Raw genomic sequence first — 16,190 nt, 5'->3', positions numbered from 1 at the left:
GGGTAAACATTCTCCTCATTGCAGGTAAAGGTATGCACATGAACTAAATTATACCCATAGGGGCGGATTTTCAGACTCCGCGAATAGGCCTACTTTTGTTTGCGCTCCAGGCGCAAACAAAAGTACGCTGGATTTTAGTAGATACGCGCGGAGCCACACGTATCTGCTAAAAACCTGGATCGGCGCACGCAAGGCTATCGATTTTGTATAGCCGGCGCGCGCTGAGCCGCACAGCCTACCCCCGTTCCCTCCAAGGCCGCTCCGAAATCGGAGTGGCCTTGGAGGGAATCCTCTAACGCCCTCCCCTCACCTTCCCCTCCCTTCCTCTACCTAACCCACCCGCCCGGCCCTGTCTACACCCCCCCCTTACCGTTCTCCGGGGATTTACGCCTCCCGGAGGGAGAAGTAAATCCCCGCGCGCGAGCGGGCCTCCTGCGCGCCGGGCCGCGACCTGGGGGCGGGTACGGAGGGCGCGGCCACGCCCCCGGACTGCCCTGGGCCATAGCCACGCCCCCGTACCCGCCCCCAAAACGCTGCCGACACGCCCCCGAAACGCCGCGACAACTGGGCCCGCCCCCGACATGCCCCCCTCGGAGAACCCCGGGACTTACGCGAGTCCCGGGGCTCTGCGCGCGCCGGTAGGCCTATGTAAAATAGGCTCACCGGCGCGCAGGGCCCTGCTCGCCTAAATCCGCCCGGTTTTGGGCGGATTTAGGCGAGCAGGGCTCTGAAAATCCGCCCCATAGGGAATAAAAGGGAATGGTAAGCTAGGAAGAAAGTATTCACTGTGATTTCATTTTCATATCATTGCACATACTTTTCTGTACATCTTGTTTAGAATGCATTTTACACCTGCTGGTATGCAGATACAACGTATCCATGAATGGCAGTTTTTTGAAAGGAAACTCTTCAGGAAGTTTCCCTTTGAAAATAGCTTGCAGGAACCTGCTTCACAAGGAATCTGAAAATTGCCTCCTATTTATACCTTTGAGGTATTTTAATTTCTCTATCATGTGCTTCCTCTGTATGAAACTGAAAAGAGCTCTGAGGGGTACAGTCAGCACCTTCATGTGTTCTTTCAGCATCCTGGGATATACTCCATCATGTCCCATAGTCTTATCTGAACTCATTTGTCTAAGAACTTCAAGCACTTCCTCTTCTATAAATGGGTCTGATCATTTCACAATTATTTCTGCCCCCTATTTACTGCCTTGGGTACATTACTGCCCCCTTCTTCTGTAAATATTGAGCAAAATAACTCTGCCATTTCAGCTTCCTACTCAGAGATTCATATTGATTTTTTTTCCTCTGCCCTTGATTAACCTGCCTTACAGAGAGATTTGTTGTCTCTTCAATGCTATCTTTTATTTCTACTAACAATTATTCTATACTTTTCAGATACTGGATTCTCAAGCGGGCTTCTTTAACACAATCACTCATCTTGAAATCAACTCTCCTGAAGTTCAGGAACCTAGTCTTCATATAATTTAGTTCAGGTTGCAGTCTAATACAGAACCATATAATATGATGATCACTAGACTAAATTATTATTTATCATAAGGTCAGTGACATTGCCTCCATTTTCCAGTATCAGATCTAGTGTAGCCTCCTCTGAAGTAAGCTCTTCAACAGGATACCTGAAGAATATCCTTGGTACAGCATTCATGTATTTTCTTCTCCTAGCTGAAGTTGCAACATGTAGGCTCCAGTCCACAACCAGTAGATTGAAGTTATCTACAAGCAGGACCCTTTGCCTGCCATACTGATGGATCTATCCCAGTATTTCAGAAATCACTTGTTTTCCATGAGCTGGAAATTTGTAAATTATTCCCATATGTACAGAAACCTTCTTAGGTTTGTCTATGGCAACTCAAACTAATTCAGCTTCTCCCTGCTCATCCTGTATTTCAGTAGTTACTATTGTGTTCCTAATATAAAGAGCTACTTCGCCCCATTCCTTCTTCACTACTGTGACTCTTTTGAAGAAATGATCAAAACCCATTCCTGATTTACATGACGTCCAGATTCAGTGGCACTATGTCAGTGACTCTTCGGGATCTTTCTGCACAGTGATTTTCTCCTCAGGACATGACCAATGGTTACTACTTTCCATTGGAGAATGTCAGCTGCAATTTCTGGCTATTTTAGCTAAATTATTTAGAATTCAGTGTTTAACTTTGCATTGTCTGCTTCTTTAAATACAGTCTAATTTCAGGGTAACAGTATGTGAGAGACAAGATAAGAAGAGGGACATTACAGCCTTTAAGTCTGAGAAAAAGGTAAATAGTGGGTCAACTGTTTGTTAATCTAGAGAAAGGTGAAAAAAATGTTGTAATCTTCAAAGTAAACAAAAACGTAAAACAAAATGGGAAAGAATTAGTTGAATGATAATACACATCCAACACCACCAAGAAAGCTCTCAAAGTAAACAAAATATTATGAAAGAAGCACCAACCTCTAAAGTAAAGAGAAGCTACAGAGACTGAATCCAAGGGTGAGAGTCATGTACATCTATAGAGTAAATGAAAAGAGTGCAAGCCGAGAACAAGGAACGCCTTGTTGAAGAATAAATGAGCATCTAAATAAAGTAAGAAAATTGGAGAGCAAACATAGAAAACAGGTTATGGAAAAAGAATGTGAATCAGACAAGAGATGTGAGAAAGCACTGCAAGCAGCCAAGTGGTTACTTTGCTTATGGCAAATCCCAGAGCAAGAGTAAGAGAAAATGGGACATGCCATGAATGGCCAACTAGTACGTCCTCAGAGCAACGTTAGCCCAATAGCTGAAGTTTTGTTTACTATTCTGGTCAGTTAAAAATTCTGATGTTTTAAAGCAGCATATTGACATGCATGTATTTTGTAAAATTAAATGTTGAAGTGTAAACATGAATTTAAAGGAAGAATAGTATATGTACTAATAGCTATTAACAGAAATTTTAGATTAATAAATTCAAACAGGCTACATATCACAGATTGAATGATGAAACAGATTTCAAACATTTTTATATATTAGAAAATATTACCATTTTAATGTGTCTTATTTTAACTTTTTCCACTTTTTTCTGTAAACTAGTGAAAATTAACATAAAAAAATAATCCTTAAATAAGAATGGTTACATAAAGATTGAGAAATATTTTACTATAAAAGCAATGTTAACTGAGTATTTCTCCCAATTTTTGTTCGTTTGCATATACTGTATCATAACACTTATTTGCTGACTGCAATTACTAATCAGTATTTTAATCCATGTATTCTGGGTTGAGACATTCAAAATTGTATCACTTTCCAAGTAAGAACACTCAGAGAACTTTCTTAACTCAAGCAAAATACTGAGATCTCAGATCTAATTTTAAATTTATTTTTCTATAGCATATGGAATAGAAATACACTTTTGAAAATAGGGTCCTCGGTTTTGCAGGAGTAGGACATTAAAGCAGCTACCAGGGCAATCAGCTGGCTTCAACATCTCAATATAAATTAGTTACATCAACAGAGCAGCATCAATCATATGAAAAAAAAAAAAAAAAAGAAGAAGACTGAACAAGTATATATTGTTCACAAAGATCTATTTTGCCTGCGTATTAGTTTAGTAAATCATTTTAAGACAGCCAACCAAAACGTATTTTTAAAATGTGAACAGACCAAAACCAAATTCTCTTCTTCATGGAAGTTCTCTCACTGTTAGACCATATCAGAGAACTTGTACTCACTCCATTAGCATCTCCGTGACAGAATATTTGAAAAGATATTTTTGCATTTAGAGGATTTATAGGACATTATACGGTAATACAAATACATATAAATATCCATTTTGCTACAGTATTTAATTCTGAAGAAGGTAGTTTCACAGAAGTATTTACTTATTAGTTAAGGTATTTTTTAAATGAAAATGTCCATGGGATGTGATTGCAATTCTATGGGATGTGATTGCATAATCAGAAGAATTCTATCCTACAAGTTATTACAATATTTATGATAAAAAGTATAAGGATCTAATATTTAAAAACAATACAAATCATTATTACCATATAGTCAGCTATGTTGAACAGCTAAAGAAATTTACAAACTTAGGTTGTTTGTTTTTTGTTGTTGTTGTTGTTGTTTTAAATATACAGCTACAATTAGTGACTTTACCAATGGACAAATATGTCAATATAGTACGTTGGTTCCCTAAAACCACTAAAAAACAAAAGAAAAAATATTTATAAAAACCTGATAGAAGGGGAAAAAGGCAGAGTATAATACCTAAATCCTCAGGCATATGCAGGACAGACTGGTGCATATTTTCATCCAGAAGAGGAAGAGAGTCTTTGGTTTCAAACTGTATAGGGAATGCTTGAGATACAGAAGGAAGCTGGGGCTGAAAACAGGAATCAGAAAGGGTAGGGAAAGCAGAACCGAAACCTAAGGAAGAATAACAGAAATCATAGATCCCCTATTAATGTGAGATTCATTGTCACAAGTAAAAGAAAAGAGCAGTAAATAAAGAGAAAATTGTTATTACCAATTGACTTGTAATGGAAAATGATCTAAAAGGCTGAATTTTGTGAACTAATAAGGGGTCAATTTTCAAAGGGTTTAGGTATCTAACCTTTGGAGTTAAGGCACTTAAATTAACCCCTCTGAAAAATAACTAGGGCCAAGTGCCTAAATTTAGATCCCTAAAAACTAGGTAGATATGGAGGTGGAATTAGGACGTCAAAAAAAAAATGTTAGGCACAAAGCACTGATTTTTAGCATTAGGTACCTGACTTAGGTCCTGATTTTTACTAAGGCATTTCTGTGTCTATGGGAAAAGTTCTTAGTAAATGATTCCTTAATCTAGGGGAAAAAAACTACAGATCTAAATTTAGGCACAAAATTTTTAGGTGCTTAATTTTAGGTGAATTTTCAGGCCAGAATGTAGGGTTAAGTTCGGCTGAAAATCATAAACGTAGGCACCTAATTTAGGGACTGAGCTAATTTGAAAATTGACCCCTATGTTACTTAAGGCATAATCTCCAAAAAATACAGCATTAAATAGTAGCTTAATAGATTACCTAATTAGAGGGCATTACTGCTATGATAAAGTAAACTGTTTCATCATCTCCATCAATAAATTAGCAGAATGTGACTGCTTTCTATTCAGGGAACTTCTGAGGAATTAGAAAGTATCCCATCAAATTAGTCTGTAAAGTAACTGAGCATCCTGGTAAACTTAAAGTTGTAAATAAATAACATTTGTTTTTTCAAGAATATTCGATATATGTATATGGGTTTTGCTTAGTGATCACCAAACAGCACTTAGTTATTGAAATATTGAAGATACCCTTACCTCCCTCCCCATATGCCCTCATTTTAATATTAGTCAAAGTTTTTAATCTTTCTTAGACATATAAACACTAAAAAATACACTTTTCAACACAAAAAGTTGTATCTATTACAAAGAATACAATAAAGGGACAAACATTCTCTAATTTGTCTTACACAGCAAAGCACCTGTGATTATTATGGGTTTTCTTTGTTAATTAACCTTCAAAACAAGCAGCTGCACTAAGTGAAATCATAAGCACATCTAAAATAAAAATCTGTGATCTGAGCTAAGCAAGCATATGTGAAATGCACGAATGCATTCAAAGGTAATCTTTTTACAGGTTACATTGGTATATGTTAGGAGGAGATGCAAAGATAAGTGTCTAGTACATAATGTGAAAAGGATTCTTCACTGAATAGGTGACATCTCCAACCATGATAAAAACATACAAAAAACACTTGCTAGCAGCTGCAAGACTTTCATTGAACAAGCTCTCTTCTCCTCACAAAGCACAAACTTTGGTGCACTATCAAACTAATCCCTATAATACATTTTTAATATTAATGGCAGCTGAGCATGTCAATGACTTATTCAAGGTGGTGTATAAGTGTAATATAACAATTATTCTCTCTCTCCTCTTGTGCTCCCTTCAAAAAAGAAAAGTACAAAGATCATGCTTGAAAGAATTTTTACTGAACTGCATTTTATTTTACTTGCAAAGGAAATCAGAGTACAATTGATCTCAACTACATTCATTGACTAAAGCACTTCCTAAACTCAGCACTAATACCCGCTACATGTCTGGCTGTAATTTAACAGTCAAATGGTCTAGAAGAAAAGTTATCAGTATTTGGTTACCATATTAATGTGATGCATTATCTAATTAATCAGTCTTCAGTGATGACAGGATTAGCCGCGCCCTCCGGACCTGCCCCCAGGTCGCGTCCGGGGGCGTGGCCGCGCCCTCCGGACCTGCCCCCAGGTCGCGTCCCGGTGCGCTAGAGGCCCGCTGGTGCGCGGGGATTTACGCCTCCCTCTGGGAGGCGTAAATCCCCCGACAAAGGTAAGGATGGGGTTTAGACAGGGCCGGGCGGGTGGGTTAGGTAGGGGAAGGGAGGGGAAGGTGAGGGGAGGGCAAAAGAAAGTTCCCTCCGAGGCCGCTCCGATTTCGAAGCGGCCTCGGAGGGAACGGAGGTAGGCTGCGCGGCTCGGCGCGGCTCAGCTATACAGAATCCATAGCCTTGCGCGCGCGCCGATCCCGGATTTTAGCGGATACGCGCAGCTCCGCGCGTATCTACTAAAATCCCGCGTACTTTTGCTTGCGCCTGATGCGCCAGCAAAAGTACGCCTATTCGCGCGGTATGAAAATCTACCCCATAGCGTATAAACAAGACATCCTTATAAAAGGTGTCAACATTAAACAAGGTAACGGCATCAACATTAAACAAGGTATCGGGAGGGGTAACAGAGGGGGAAATATTTACAAGTAATTACAAGCAATTTACAAGAAATTTACAGGGAGGAGAGAGGAGGCGAAGGGAGCTGCAGAGGATTAGGTGTAAGTGTGTGTGAAGAGCCAAGTCTTTAAATTTTGTTTAAACCTTTTTAGGCAAGGCTCAAGGCGAAGGTTAGGGGGCATCTTGTTCCACAGGGAGGGGCCAGCTAAAGAGAGTGCACATTCTTTGGTAGACTTAAGCTTTGCACTTTTTTGGAAGATGGAGTATGTAGTGTGGCACAGTGTTGTGCTCAGACAGGTCTGTTAGAGGCACGGAATCGTAGATGTTCTTTGAACCAGGGCATGTCTTGGTTGTGGATAGTTTTGTGCATGATGGTTAGGGATCTGTATATGATTCATGTGTTGACAGGCAACCAGTGTAGGTGTTTGAGGACTGGGGTGATGTTCAAAAAAGACCTAAAAACATTAATGTTTCGCAAATGCTTCACTGACCTTCATACTTCTGATCATCCCATCTCACAATTGAGCTCTCATCAAAAAACTTCAAAATAACTGCTCTCCAACCAGAACCTGCATACACTCCTCGTCCCACATAATAATAATCTCTGGACTTGAAATGTTTAACTCCTGTTTAATATCCACCTTGTTATACCTGTTGCACAACTGTTAAGAAAATGTATTTTTGTAAACCGTTATGATGGCTCTTCCGAATGACGGTATATAAAACTCAACAAATAAATGTGATCGCCTCGGTGGGCATTGGTGAGGGATATGTGCTGCCGAGTTTTGGAGTATCTGCAGTGGTCGTAGGACGTATTTAGGGAGGCCAAGGAGTATGGCATTACAATAATCAAGCTTGGAGAGGATAGTGGCTTGGAGGACAGTACGGAAATCGGAGAAGTGAAGCAGAGGTTTCAGATTTTTTAGGGTGTGGAGCTTAAAGAAACCATCTTTAAGGGTGGAATTGATGAATTTTGTAAGATTGTGGTGGCTATCAAGAATAACACCAAGGCTGCGAACTTAAGGGGTGAATGAGGTTGTGGGATGGGAGGGGGTCGGAGAGTGGCTGGGGCAGTTGGGTGTGGGTGAGATGTGTAGGAGCTCTGTCTTGGCTGTGTTCAGAGCAAGGAAGTTATCAGCGAGTAGGGAGTTGATGGCTGTGAGAGCCACATCCCATGTTTTCAGTGCCTCTGGAAGAGAATTGGTAATAGGTATGAGTACCTTTACATCATCCGCATATATGTAGTGCGGAAGGCCAAGTTTGGATAGGAGCTTGCGAAGGGGAAGGAGGTAAATGTTGAAGAGGGTGGAGGAAAGTGAGGAGCCTTGGGGAACCCCTTGTAATAAGTTGATAGGTTTAGATTCGCAGTGTCCACTTTTTATTCAGTATTGTCTGTTAGTGAGGTATGATTGAATCCAGCAAAGTGCAACACCGGATATTCCAATTTCTCGAAGGCGCTCAATCAAGATATTGTGGTTGACAGTGTCGAATTCAGAGGATATGTCCAAGAGGGCTAGTAAATAAGATTATCCATTGTCCAGGGCCCTCAGGATATGGTCGGATAGGGAGATGAGGAGGGTTTCAGTACTGTGGTGTCGGCGGAAACCGAATTGGGATGGGGAGAGAATGTGATCTTCTAGGTAGATTGTGAGTTGAGTGTTGATAATTTTTTCTAGGATTTTGGAAAGGAAGGGTAGGTTGGAGATGGGACGGTAGTTGGCTGGGTCAGAAGGGTCAAGAGTAGGTTTTTTTTAGGATGGGTTTGATTATGGCTTGTTTAAGTAGTGTGGGTACTGTGCCAGAAGAAATCGAGCAATTTAAAATGTCTGTGAGGGGTTTGGAAATGGTATTGGGAATGGTGAGCAGGGTTTTGGTAGGGATAGTGTCTGATGGGTGTATTGCGGATTTGATTTTCTTGAGAATGGATTCTATCTCAATGCGTGTGGTGGTCTCAAATGAATTAAGTGTTGGAGGGGGACTGAGTGTTGCAGGGGGATTGATAGACTGGGATGATGTGGGAGTGTGTGGTGTGGTAGCGAGAAAAGTGTGTGAAGGGGAGGAGGTATTAGAAGTGTGAATAATGGATGTGGGGGAAGAGGAGAAACATGCCATGATAGTTTGAATTTTCTTGTGAAAGTAGCTGGCAAGTTCCTCGCATTTAGTGTTATGATCAGATTCAGGGAGGAAGGCAGGGGTGGTTTTGGTGAGGGAGATAAATTCGAACAGGGCCCGAGAATTGAATTTAAGTTGGTGGATTTTTTGGGTGTGAAAGTCCCCTTTTGATTTGTCTATGGCTTCCTTATAGGAGTGGAGGTAGGAACGGAAAGTGGATCGGTGTGCGGGTGTTTGTTCTTTATACCATCTTTTTTCTAATTTCCTAAGATGGCATTTCATGGTTTTAAGCTCGGATGTATACCAGGGTTTCTTTCTGTCGTTGGCAGGCTTGATCACTCGGGATTGTTTCGGACAGAGAGAGTTAGCCACTGTGTTGGTGAGCTGATGCCAGGATGTAAGAGCCGACTCCGCATCCGTAAGGTCCAGATTGGCAAGTGTGTTGGTGAGGGCTGCTATGAGTTCATCTGAATTACATGATTTCCGGAAGTGTATAGTTTTTTTTAGGGAGGTTGGGTGCGGGAGTGTCGTTAATGGAGCATGTAGTTTCAGTTCGGAAATGGTCAGACCAGGGAATAGGTTGGCATGTGGGTGTGTCAGATTGGATCAGGGCATTAGTAAAGATGAGGTCAAGGATGTGGCCTGCCTTATGGGTGGGGTTGGCGATGATCTGTTTGAAGCTGATCGCATCCAGGAATGTGAGTAGGGATTCACATGATGCAGTGAGCGGAGATTTGTCAACACGTAGATTGAGATCCCCGAGAATAATGGCAGAGGAGTGTATGTCTAGGTATTTGGTGATGTATTCAATCAAAGGGGATGGGTCTTGCTCAAGTAGTCCAGGGGGCGCGTAGATGAGGCAAATTTGGAGGAAGGGAGATTTAAATAGCGCAATTTCGAGTCTGTGGGGGGGAGCAATAGGTTGGAGGGTTAAACTGAAATGCTTTTTGGCCGTGAGAAGGAGGCCTCCTCCTCTTTTTTTGGTTCTGGGAATAGAGAAAATGTTGTATCGTTCGGTTGGGAGTTGGTTTATTAGGACTGAATCGGAGATTTTTAGCCATGTTTCAGTGATGATGCAGATATCTGGGCTGTCACCAGAGAGTATGTCATGGAGAAGGCTGATTTTATTGACTATGGACTGGGCATTTAGGAGGAGGATTGTGAAGGTTGTTAGGCCTATCAGTTGGGTTAGTGGGTGGATCATGATTGGGATTAGGGATTGTCGGAGATCGTGGGGGGTGGTGCGCAGAGGTGCATGGATTGGAGGAGGAAAGTGTTTGAGGATAGGAATGCAGTGTGGCCGCATTGTGTAGTATATGGTATAGAATAATGGGAGGGGAGGAGGAACTGGCGAGGACCTGGCTGGGGACTTAACTTCTCTGGAAGTGGAGAGAGGGGAAGAAAATATGAAGGGAGCGGACAAGGCAGGTGTAGCTCCTGCCTTGTCCGCTCCACCCTCCTTCTCGGTGAGAGAAGGGGGTGGATCTGCAGACTTTATAAGGAGGGGGTAAGGAGAGAAGGAAGTATAGGTGCCTGGAGGAAGGCTGGGTGACGGGGAAGGGGAGAAAGTAAAGAGAGTTAGGCACAAATGGCACAAAGTTGGCACAAAGGGGCGCACCAAGGGTTAGACCCCTTGGTCGCACTCCTTCGGCGCGAGACGCCGAGGGATAATCGGCAGATTTAAGGGTCTCTCAGCGCCGGAAGTGAGGTGTCTGTGATGGGCGGTCGGATCCGCTGGCGTCGTGAGTCGAAGGGAGCAGGTCCGGCCCCAGGTAGGCCGCTGGCGCACGGTTTCGGCCTTGGGCTCGGACCCTGATGGGTCGCCCCTGCCGAATGCAGCGAGCCGGACGGGCGCGGGTGGTATCGGGTCGGCCGGAGGAGTGCTGTGCGAGCCGCAGCGTGGAAACGGCGGTCGGGTACGAATATATTGTGAAAAAGCCCTAAAATAACCCTTATGTCAGCAAAAGGCTACATTAGGCTCCATTCGTGAAAAAGAGAAAGATAAGAAAGGCAACCAGAAATAAACTAGTGGGGAACAAATAAATCAGTGGGAAAAACAACCTAGGGAGAAGTAAGCAAGTTTGCTTAACATAAAATGGTATTCTCCATAGACAGAAGAATGATTTAGTCATGACATATGGGCGACGTCAACAGGCCACACCAAACAGACCTCGCATTCTCAGCTAGAAAACCTTTTGCTCTACTGAGCATGTGTGGGAATTCCTGTATGGGCACTGCCTCTTGAGTCCCTTTAGGCTATTTTAGTGCTATATCTAGCCACCCGCCTCCCTGGAGAGTCCACAACTCTCCAGGGAGGTGGGTGGGTATTTAGCATGGCTAATTCATCCTGCCGTCTATGGAGAACACCATTTACAGTAAGTAAACTTGCCTTCTCTGTCAGCAAGCAGGGCTGAATTAGCCATGACATGTGGTGAGTCTGAAACTGAGGGTTACAATGGACTATTTACTGACACCCCCCCCCCCCCCCCCAATAGAAAGTAGACTACTGGATTCAATACTTATACGATTAAATACAGAAAGTGAAGCCTTTTCTTCAACCCGGTGAAAGTGGTATTGTATGCTTTCAGCCATTCTTGGATGCAGGAGAGTGTCCACACCATTTTATTCAATCCATCTAGGAGCTGAAAGTATTGGGGAGACTCCACATGTAAGTACATCTGATATACTGGAAAGGAGAGGTTGGCACATACACTTCTTATCCTTAGCCACCAAAGAGAAATCTTCCACCAATGCCGCTATTTGGTCAAGAGGCTGATGTGCCCTGTATCCTGGTGTGGGTAGTGGAACATATTCTTCTGACACTAGATTGGAATCCTGCACATCTGGGCTTTGTAAAATATAGATTGGATGTCAATTAAATATGGTTACTAGACACAGCCCTTGTTCCATTAATTTTGTTGGTGCAAGTGCCTTGGTAATTGGTGGGGGCAGGGGTATCATATCCCCTTCTGCCCTGTTAACATTCTCAATAGGCCAGCATACAACTGTGAGAAGCTCTGCAGCTCAAACAGGTTTAATGAGCAACAATGTTGAGGATCAATATTCTGGGACTCAACACATTCAGTCCAGTATAAAGTTATGCATCAACAGCACCGATGACCATACACCAATTGCACCGGCACGCTGATACATCTAAGACTCTGTTGTTCTTCGGCACCGGCAGCCCGACAGCTCCACGGAGTGGTGTCACTATTTGTTCAATGCATGCCACTTCTGCTTTATTTGACCTCAAGGACTCTCTGTTCTACTGATGGGGAAGATATTATTCAGGTGCTCCTGCTCAACTTCATTTCCAGGGAGGCAGACGAGTTTACAGTCTGGAAAGAGGAGAGCCTGCCTCTTATGCAGTTCCTCCATTTTCCAGGTGCTTGATCTTTATGTTCATGGAGACATCAGTCCACAATTGTAATAGTTGGCCTAGTAGTGATCTACTCCCAGGCCGCAATAGCACAAATACAATCCTTCAAACCACTTACTGTGCTTTTCTTCTTACCAGACACTGTGAAGGAAGCTTTTTAAACAATTTTAAAGTAGCAGCAGTGAAAAATGCTGTTTGAGAGCTACTGTGGTACCAAGGGAACTTTAAAGAAAAACGTTATGAAGATTTTCACAGAAAAATTGAGATAGAGGTACATGTCCATGCTGGTGCTTGAATGAAAAAAAAAACTGAGGGGCTCACAAAGTAATACGCGTGTGGGAATTCCCTCACATGCTCTGTAGAGCAAAAGCTCTATTATGAGAAAGTTTCATTTGGTGCCAAAGATTGATGTTACCTGTATGTCGTGGATAATTTAGTCCTGTTTATTGATGGAGAAAATGGATTATTAGATCAAGGGGGTGATAAAATATTTTTAAGATGGTAAACACGTTTACCAACATAAAAATGTAGTTTTATTATTGCCTCCCTTACTATGAGTAAAAGTGGACAGGGTTAGGTCAGAGAAAGGAAAATATGCACAATGTCTGCATTTTCCAATCATTGCATGTACTTTGCAGCACCTATTTTGCAATTGCTTCAAAGAAGGCACAACATTTATGGATACTCTGTATCCCAGTTGTGTGCTCTGGCCCTCACTGTGTGGAGTCTCTCTTTGAAAATGAGCTTGCAGTCCCATAAGTACTTGCAAACCTCTCTGGAAGTTTCAAAATAATCCTGTAAGTGAATACAGAACACTTACTCTGACTAGAGTCCCCAAGAGGAGTCCAAGGAAGGTGGGGCTGGATGCTACATTACCTGAATCCTGATTGTAACAATAATTAGGAAAATATATAAAAATAGTTCAAAAATGGTAAAGCTATCAAGAGCCAGGGGAGATATGCACAAAAGAAGAAGCCTAGAAATGCAAAAAAAGAAAACCCGACCAAACAAACCCAGTATTAAGAGTTCAATATTCAGCACCACTTACCTAGTTAAGTTACGACTTAGGGCCTAATTTACTAATGTGATGGAACAAGTCCCTCACCTATATTTGGAAGCCAAAACCAGCCAAAGGGTAGAGCCAGGTATAGACAAAGAGACTATAAAAACTGAGAAGGGACTACATCTCCCGGAGCAGGCCAGGAACCAATGGGACCCAAGGAAGGGGAGCCCTGAGCTCCAAGAAGGAGGCCCTCAAAGTCTGATGAACACACCTGAGACCTCTGATAAGGGAATTCAAGTAGACCAAGAAAGACCACACCCTGTCAGTGAAGAGTTTAAACCCTAAGCAGGGCCTACAGAGGAGGACATGGAAATGGAATGCATGTCTCAGAAGTGCCTGCAGACATGAAGCTGGACTAAGGGTACTGTACTCTACTTTTATTTCTCAGTATATACCTATGGTTATTTGTAATGCTATGAAAATTACCACAAGAGTGTGGGGTTTCTTTCTTTGTTTTTTTTTCATTGCTAACTAGATTTTTTTTTTTGCAAGCAAGAGCAGGGGGCTTGCAGTTTATGATACAACAGTGGGGTGCACTATTCCCTCGAAGCCAAGGGTGGGCAAATTTTTGTGATGGGGCCAAATATAAGTTATTGAGCACAATGAGGGTGGGGAGGGGGGGCAGTGTCACCCCTTGAAGCTCCTTAACATAATCAAATCTCCAGCACTTGCTAGCAGGAATTTCAGTATACAGCAGGCTTAAGCTCCATCATTTAATCATGTATCCCAGTCTCTACCAAAATCAGAAAAACTTTCAATCCAACAAATATAAGGTGTTTTCCCAGATAGCAGACTACCTCATCTCAGTCACAAATGCAGAACACAGACAAACCCTTAGCAAACAAAAATAAAGAGCCTATAAACTATAAATACTAAGCTGTAGTCAAAAACCTGGAATAGAAACCACTAAAATCCAGACTCATATGCAGTGCAATAATGCAAAAACAGAAATATCAGCATTCCTCAAAACAAAATCAAGAAATATAAAATCAGTCATAATAGTGGGGAAACCATACTAATAAAAATAATATTTAAAAAAAATGACACAGACCACCACCTAATAATTAAGAAGAATAAGGATAAAAAAACCTGTAACCATTTCCCCAAAATCAAATATTTCAAAACAGCAGATATATCAAACATCCAATAATTAAAACTAATAAGGATAAAAAAAATAAAGATCCCCCCCCCCCCATACCTGGACATTTTTAATTTCCAGTCACCCTGAGATTGTAGAGAATTAGTAGGGAGAAGGAGAGTACACACAAACTTCCTCCTTTCTCTCTCATATACACACGATCATTCAAACACATACTCATGCACCCTTCTACCCTTCTCACTCCCATCTTCTACTTCTTCCCTCCCTCCCTTTTCCCTACCCTCTCACTCACCTTCGGTCAGTCACCCCCCCTCCCCTCTCACTCACCCTCTTACCCTTCTCAGTCACTCAACCCCCTCACCCTCTTCCCTTCCCTCTGTCACTCACCCTCTCACTCAATCCCCTTGCCATTCACCCGCTCACTTCCACTCACCTTTTTCCCTTGCTTCATTCTCATCCTTTCCTCTGTTGCTTACCCCTCAGTCACTCCCTCCCATTCACTCCCTTCATTTCCCTCCCTTCCCAATCCTCAACTTCCCTTTCCTCTCAGACACTAACTCTTACTCCCATTCACTCGTCAATCACCCTCTCTCTCAGTCCCCTTCCCTCTCAATCACTCACTACTCACTCTCTCACCATCTTCTCCCCCTCATTCTCACCAATTCCAGGTCAGTCACCCACCCCTCCCTCCCACTCATTCCCTTTTCTGACACGCACCATCCTCACCCCCTTTCCCCTCCTTCTCTCTCTGTCATTTAACAAAGCATCTCTCTGCCCCTTCACTTACACTCATTATTACTCATCACTCCTCCTCACAGCACTGCAAGACCTCTCCTCGCTGGGGGGGGACTGGGGGACGGACCGGATCCCTGCCAGCATGCTGTTGAACGAGGCCTCTCTTCACTGGCAAGGATGGAAAACCTTGCCAGCCAGGGCACCAAAACACAGGGTCTCTCCTCACTGGCGGGGGGTGGGAATCCCACCAGCGCACCAAAGCACGGGGTGCCTCTGTTCGCTGGCAGAGGATGAGAATTCCATCAATGCATCATTAAACTGTGCAATCGCACATTTGTATTCTCTGCCTCTTTCCATTGTGCCACTGCTTTGACCTGCCTGCTCAAGTGTCCAGCATCAAGGGCAACAACTTATTTTTTGATAACGTCAGGCACTTGGGCAGGCAGGTCAGCACATCAGAGAGCTGCACATAATACAGAGTTAACAGGTGGGTTTGAGTAAAATCCTTGAGGGGCCGGATTTGGCCCAGGGGCCATAGTTCGCTTACCACTGTTCTAAACCGTACGCATGCTCAGAACAAAATATGGTGCACACAAGAAATCCCAATATTATTTGCATTATACTGTCATGTAATGCACAAATTTGAATTTGGTTTATAAAAAGGAAATGTTTGCACATGTACTCTCACAAAATTGAGGGAACATCTGTGTGGTATAAGGGAGAGTTTGTGCCAGAACAAATAAGGCTTGAAGAAGAAAGTCTCTAAACATTCTTTAGATATACAGCACTACTGGAGCCCATAGAATTTTGCTGATCCAAATTATTTTTTGTTTGTTTGTCTGGATCACATAAGAATTGACCACAGTCTAATTAGGCCGGGTTATTGTGCCATTCTCCATACAGGGTTTGCAAGGCACACGGCAACCAATATTAAAGACTGAAGTAAGGGATGGAAGCATCTCATGACACAAGAATTCTAAAGTTAAAAGTAAGGCTAATCTAATCATATGTTTTTCCTGCCTGCTGGAGTCCAGACCTAATAGTGGAAATT

The 16,190-nt window shown here is 42.6% G+C and overlaps 1 protein-coding gene across 4 annotated transcripts in view; it reads right to left on the bottom strand.

Moving 5' to 3' along the window:
* The window catches only part of RALGAPA2 (Ral GTPase activating protein catalytic alpha subunit 2), a 1,327,630-nt gene that overhangs the window by 746,230 nt on the left and 565,210 nt on the right, over positions 1 to 16,190 (bottom strand). For 3 of the 4 annotated variants that reach the window (XM_029593760.1, XM_029593759.1, XM_029593761.1), the window contains one exon: positions 4,247 to 4,405. The exons of the other annotated variant lie outside the window; for it this stretch is intronic. In XM_029593760.1, coding sequence (XP_029449620.1) covers positions 4,247 to 4,405 — 159 coding nt within the window. The remainder of the gene's footprint in view (positions 1 to 4,246; positions 4,406 to 16,190) is intronic. 4 annotated transcript variants of the gene reach the window in all.

The sequence above is a fragment of the Rhinatrema bivittatum genome, chromosome 3, assembly GCF_901001135.1.
Source record: "Rhinatrema bivittatum chromosome 3, aRhiBiv1.1, whole genome shotgun sequence".
Taxonomy (NCBI): domain Eukaryota; kingdom Metazoa; phylum Chordata; class Amphibia; order Gymnophiona; family Rhinatrematidae; genus Rhinatrema; species Rhinatrema bivittatum.
Note: the sequence above shows the minus strand (reverse complement) of the source record. Positions and strands in the feature narration are given on the sequence as shown.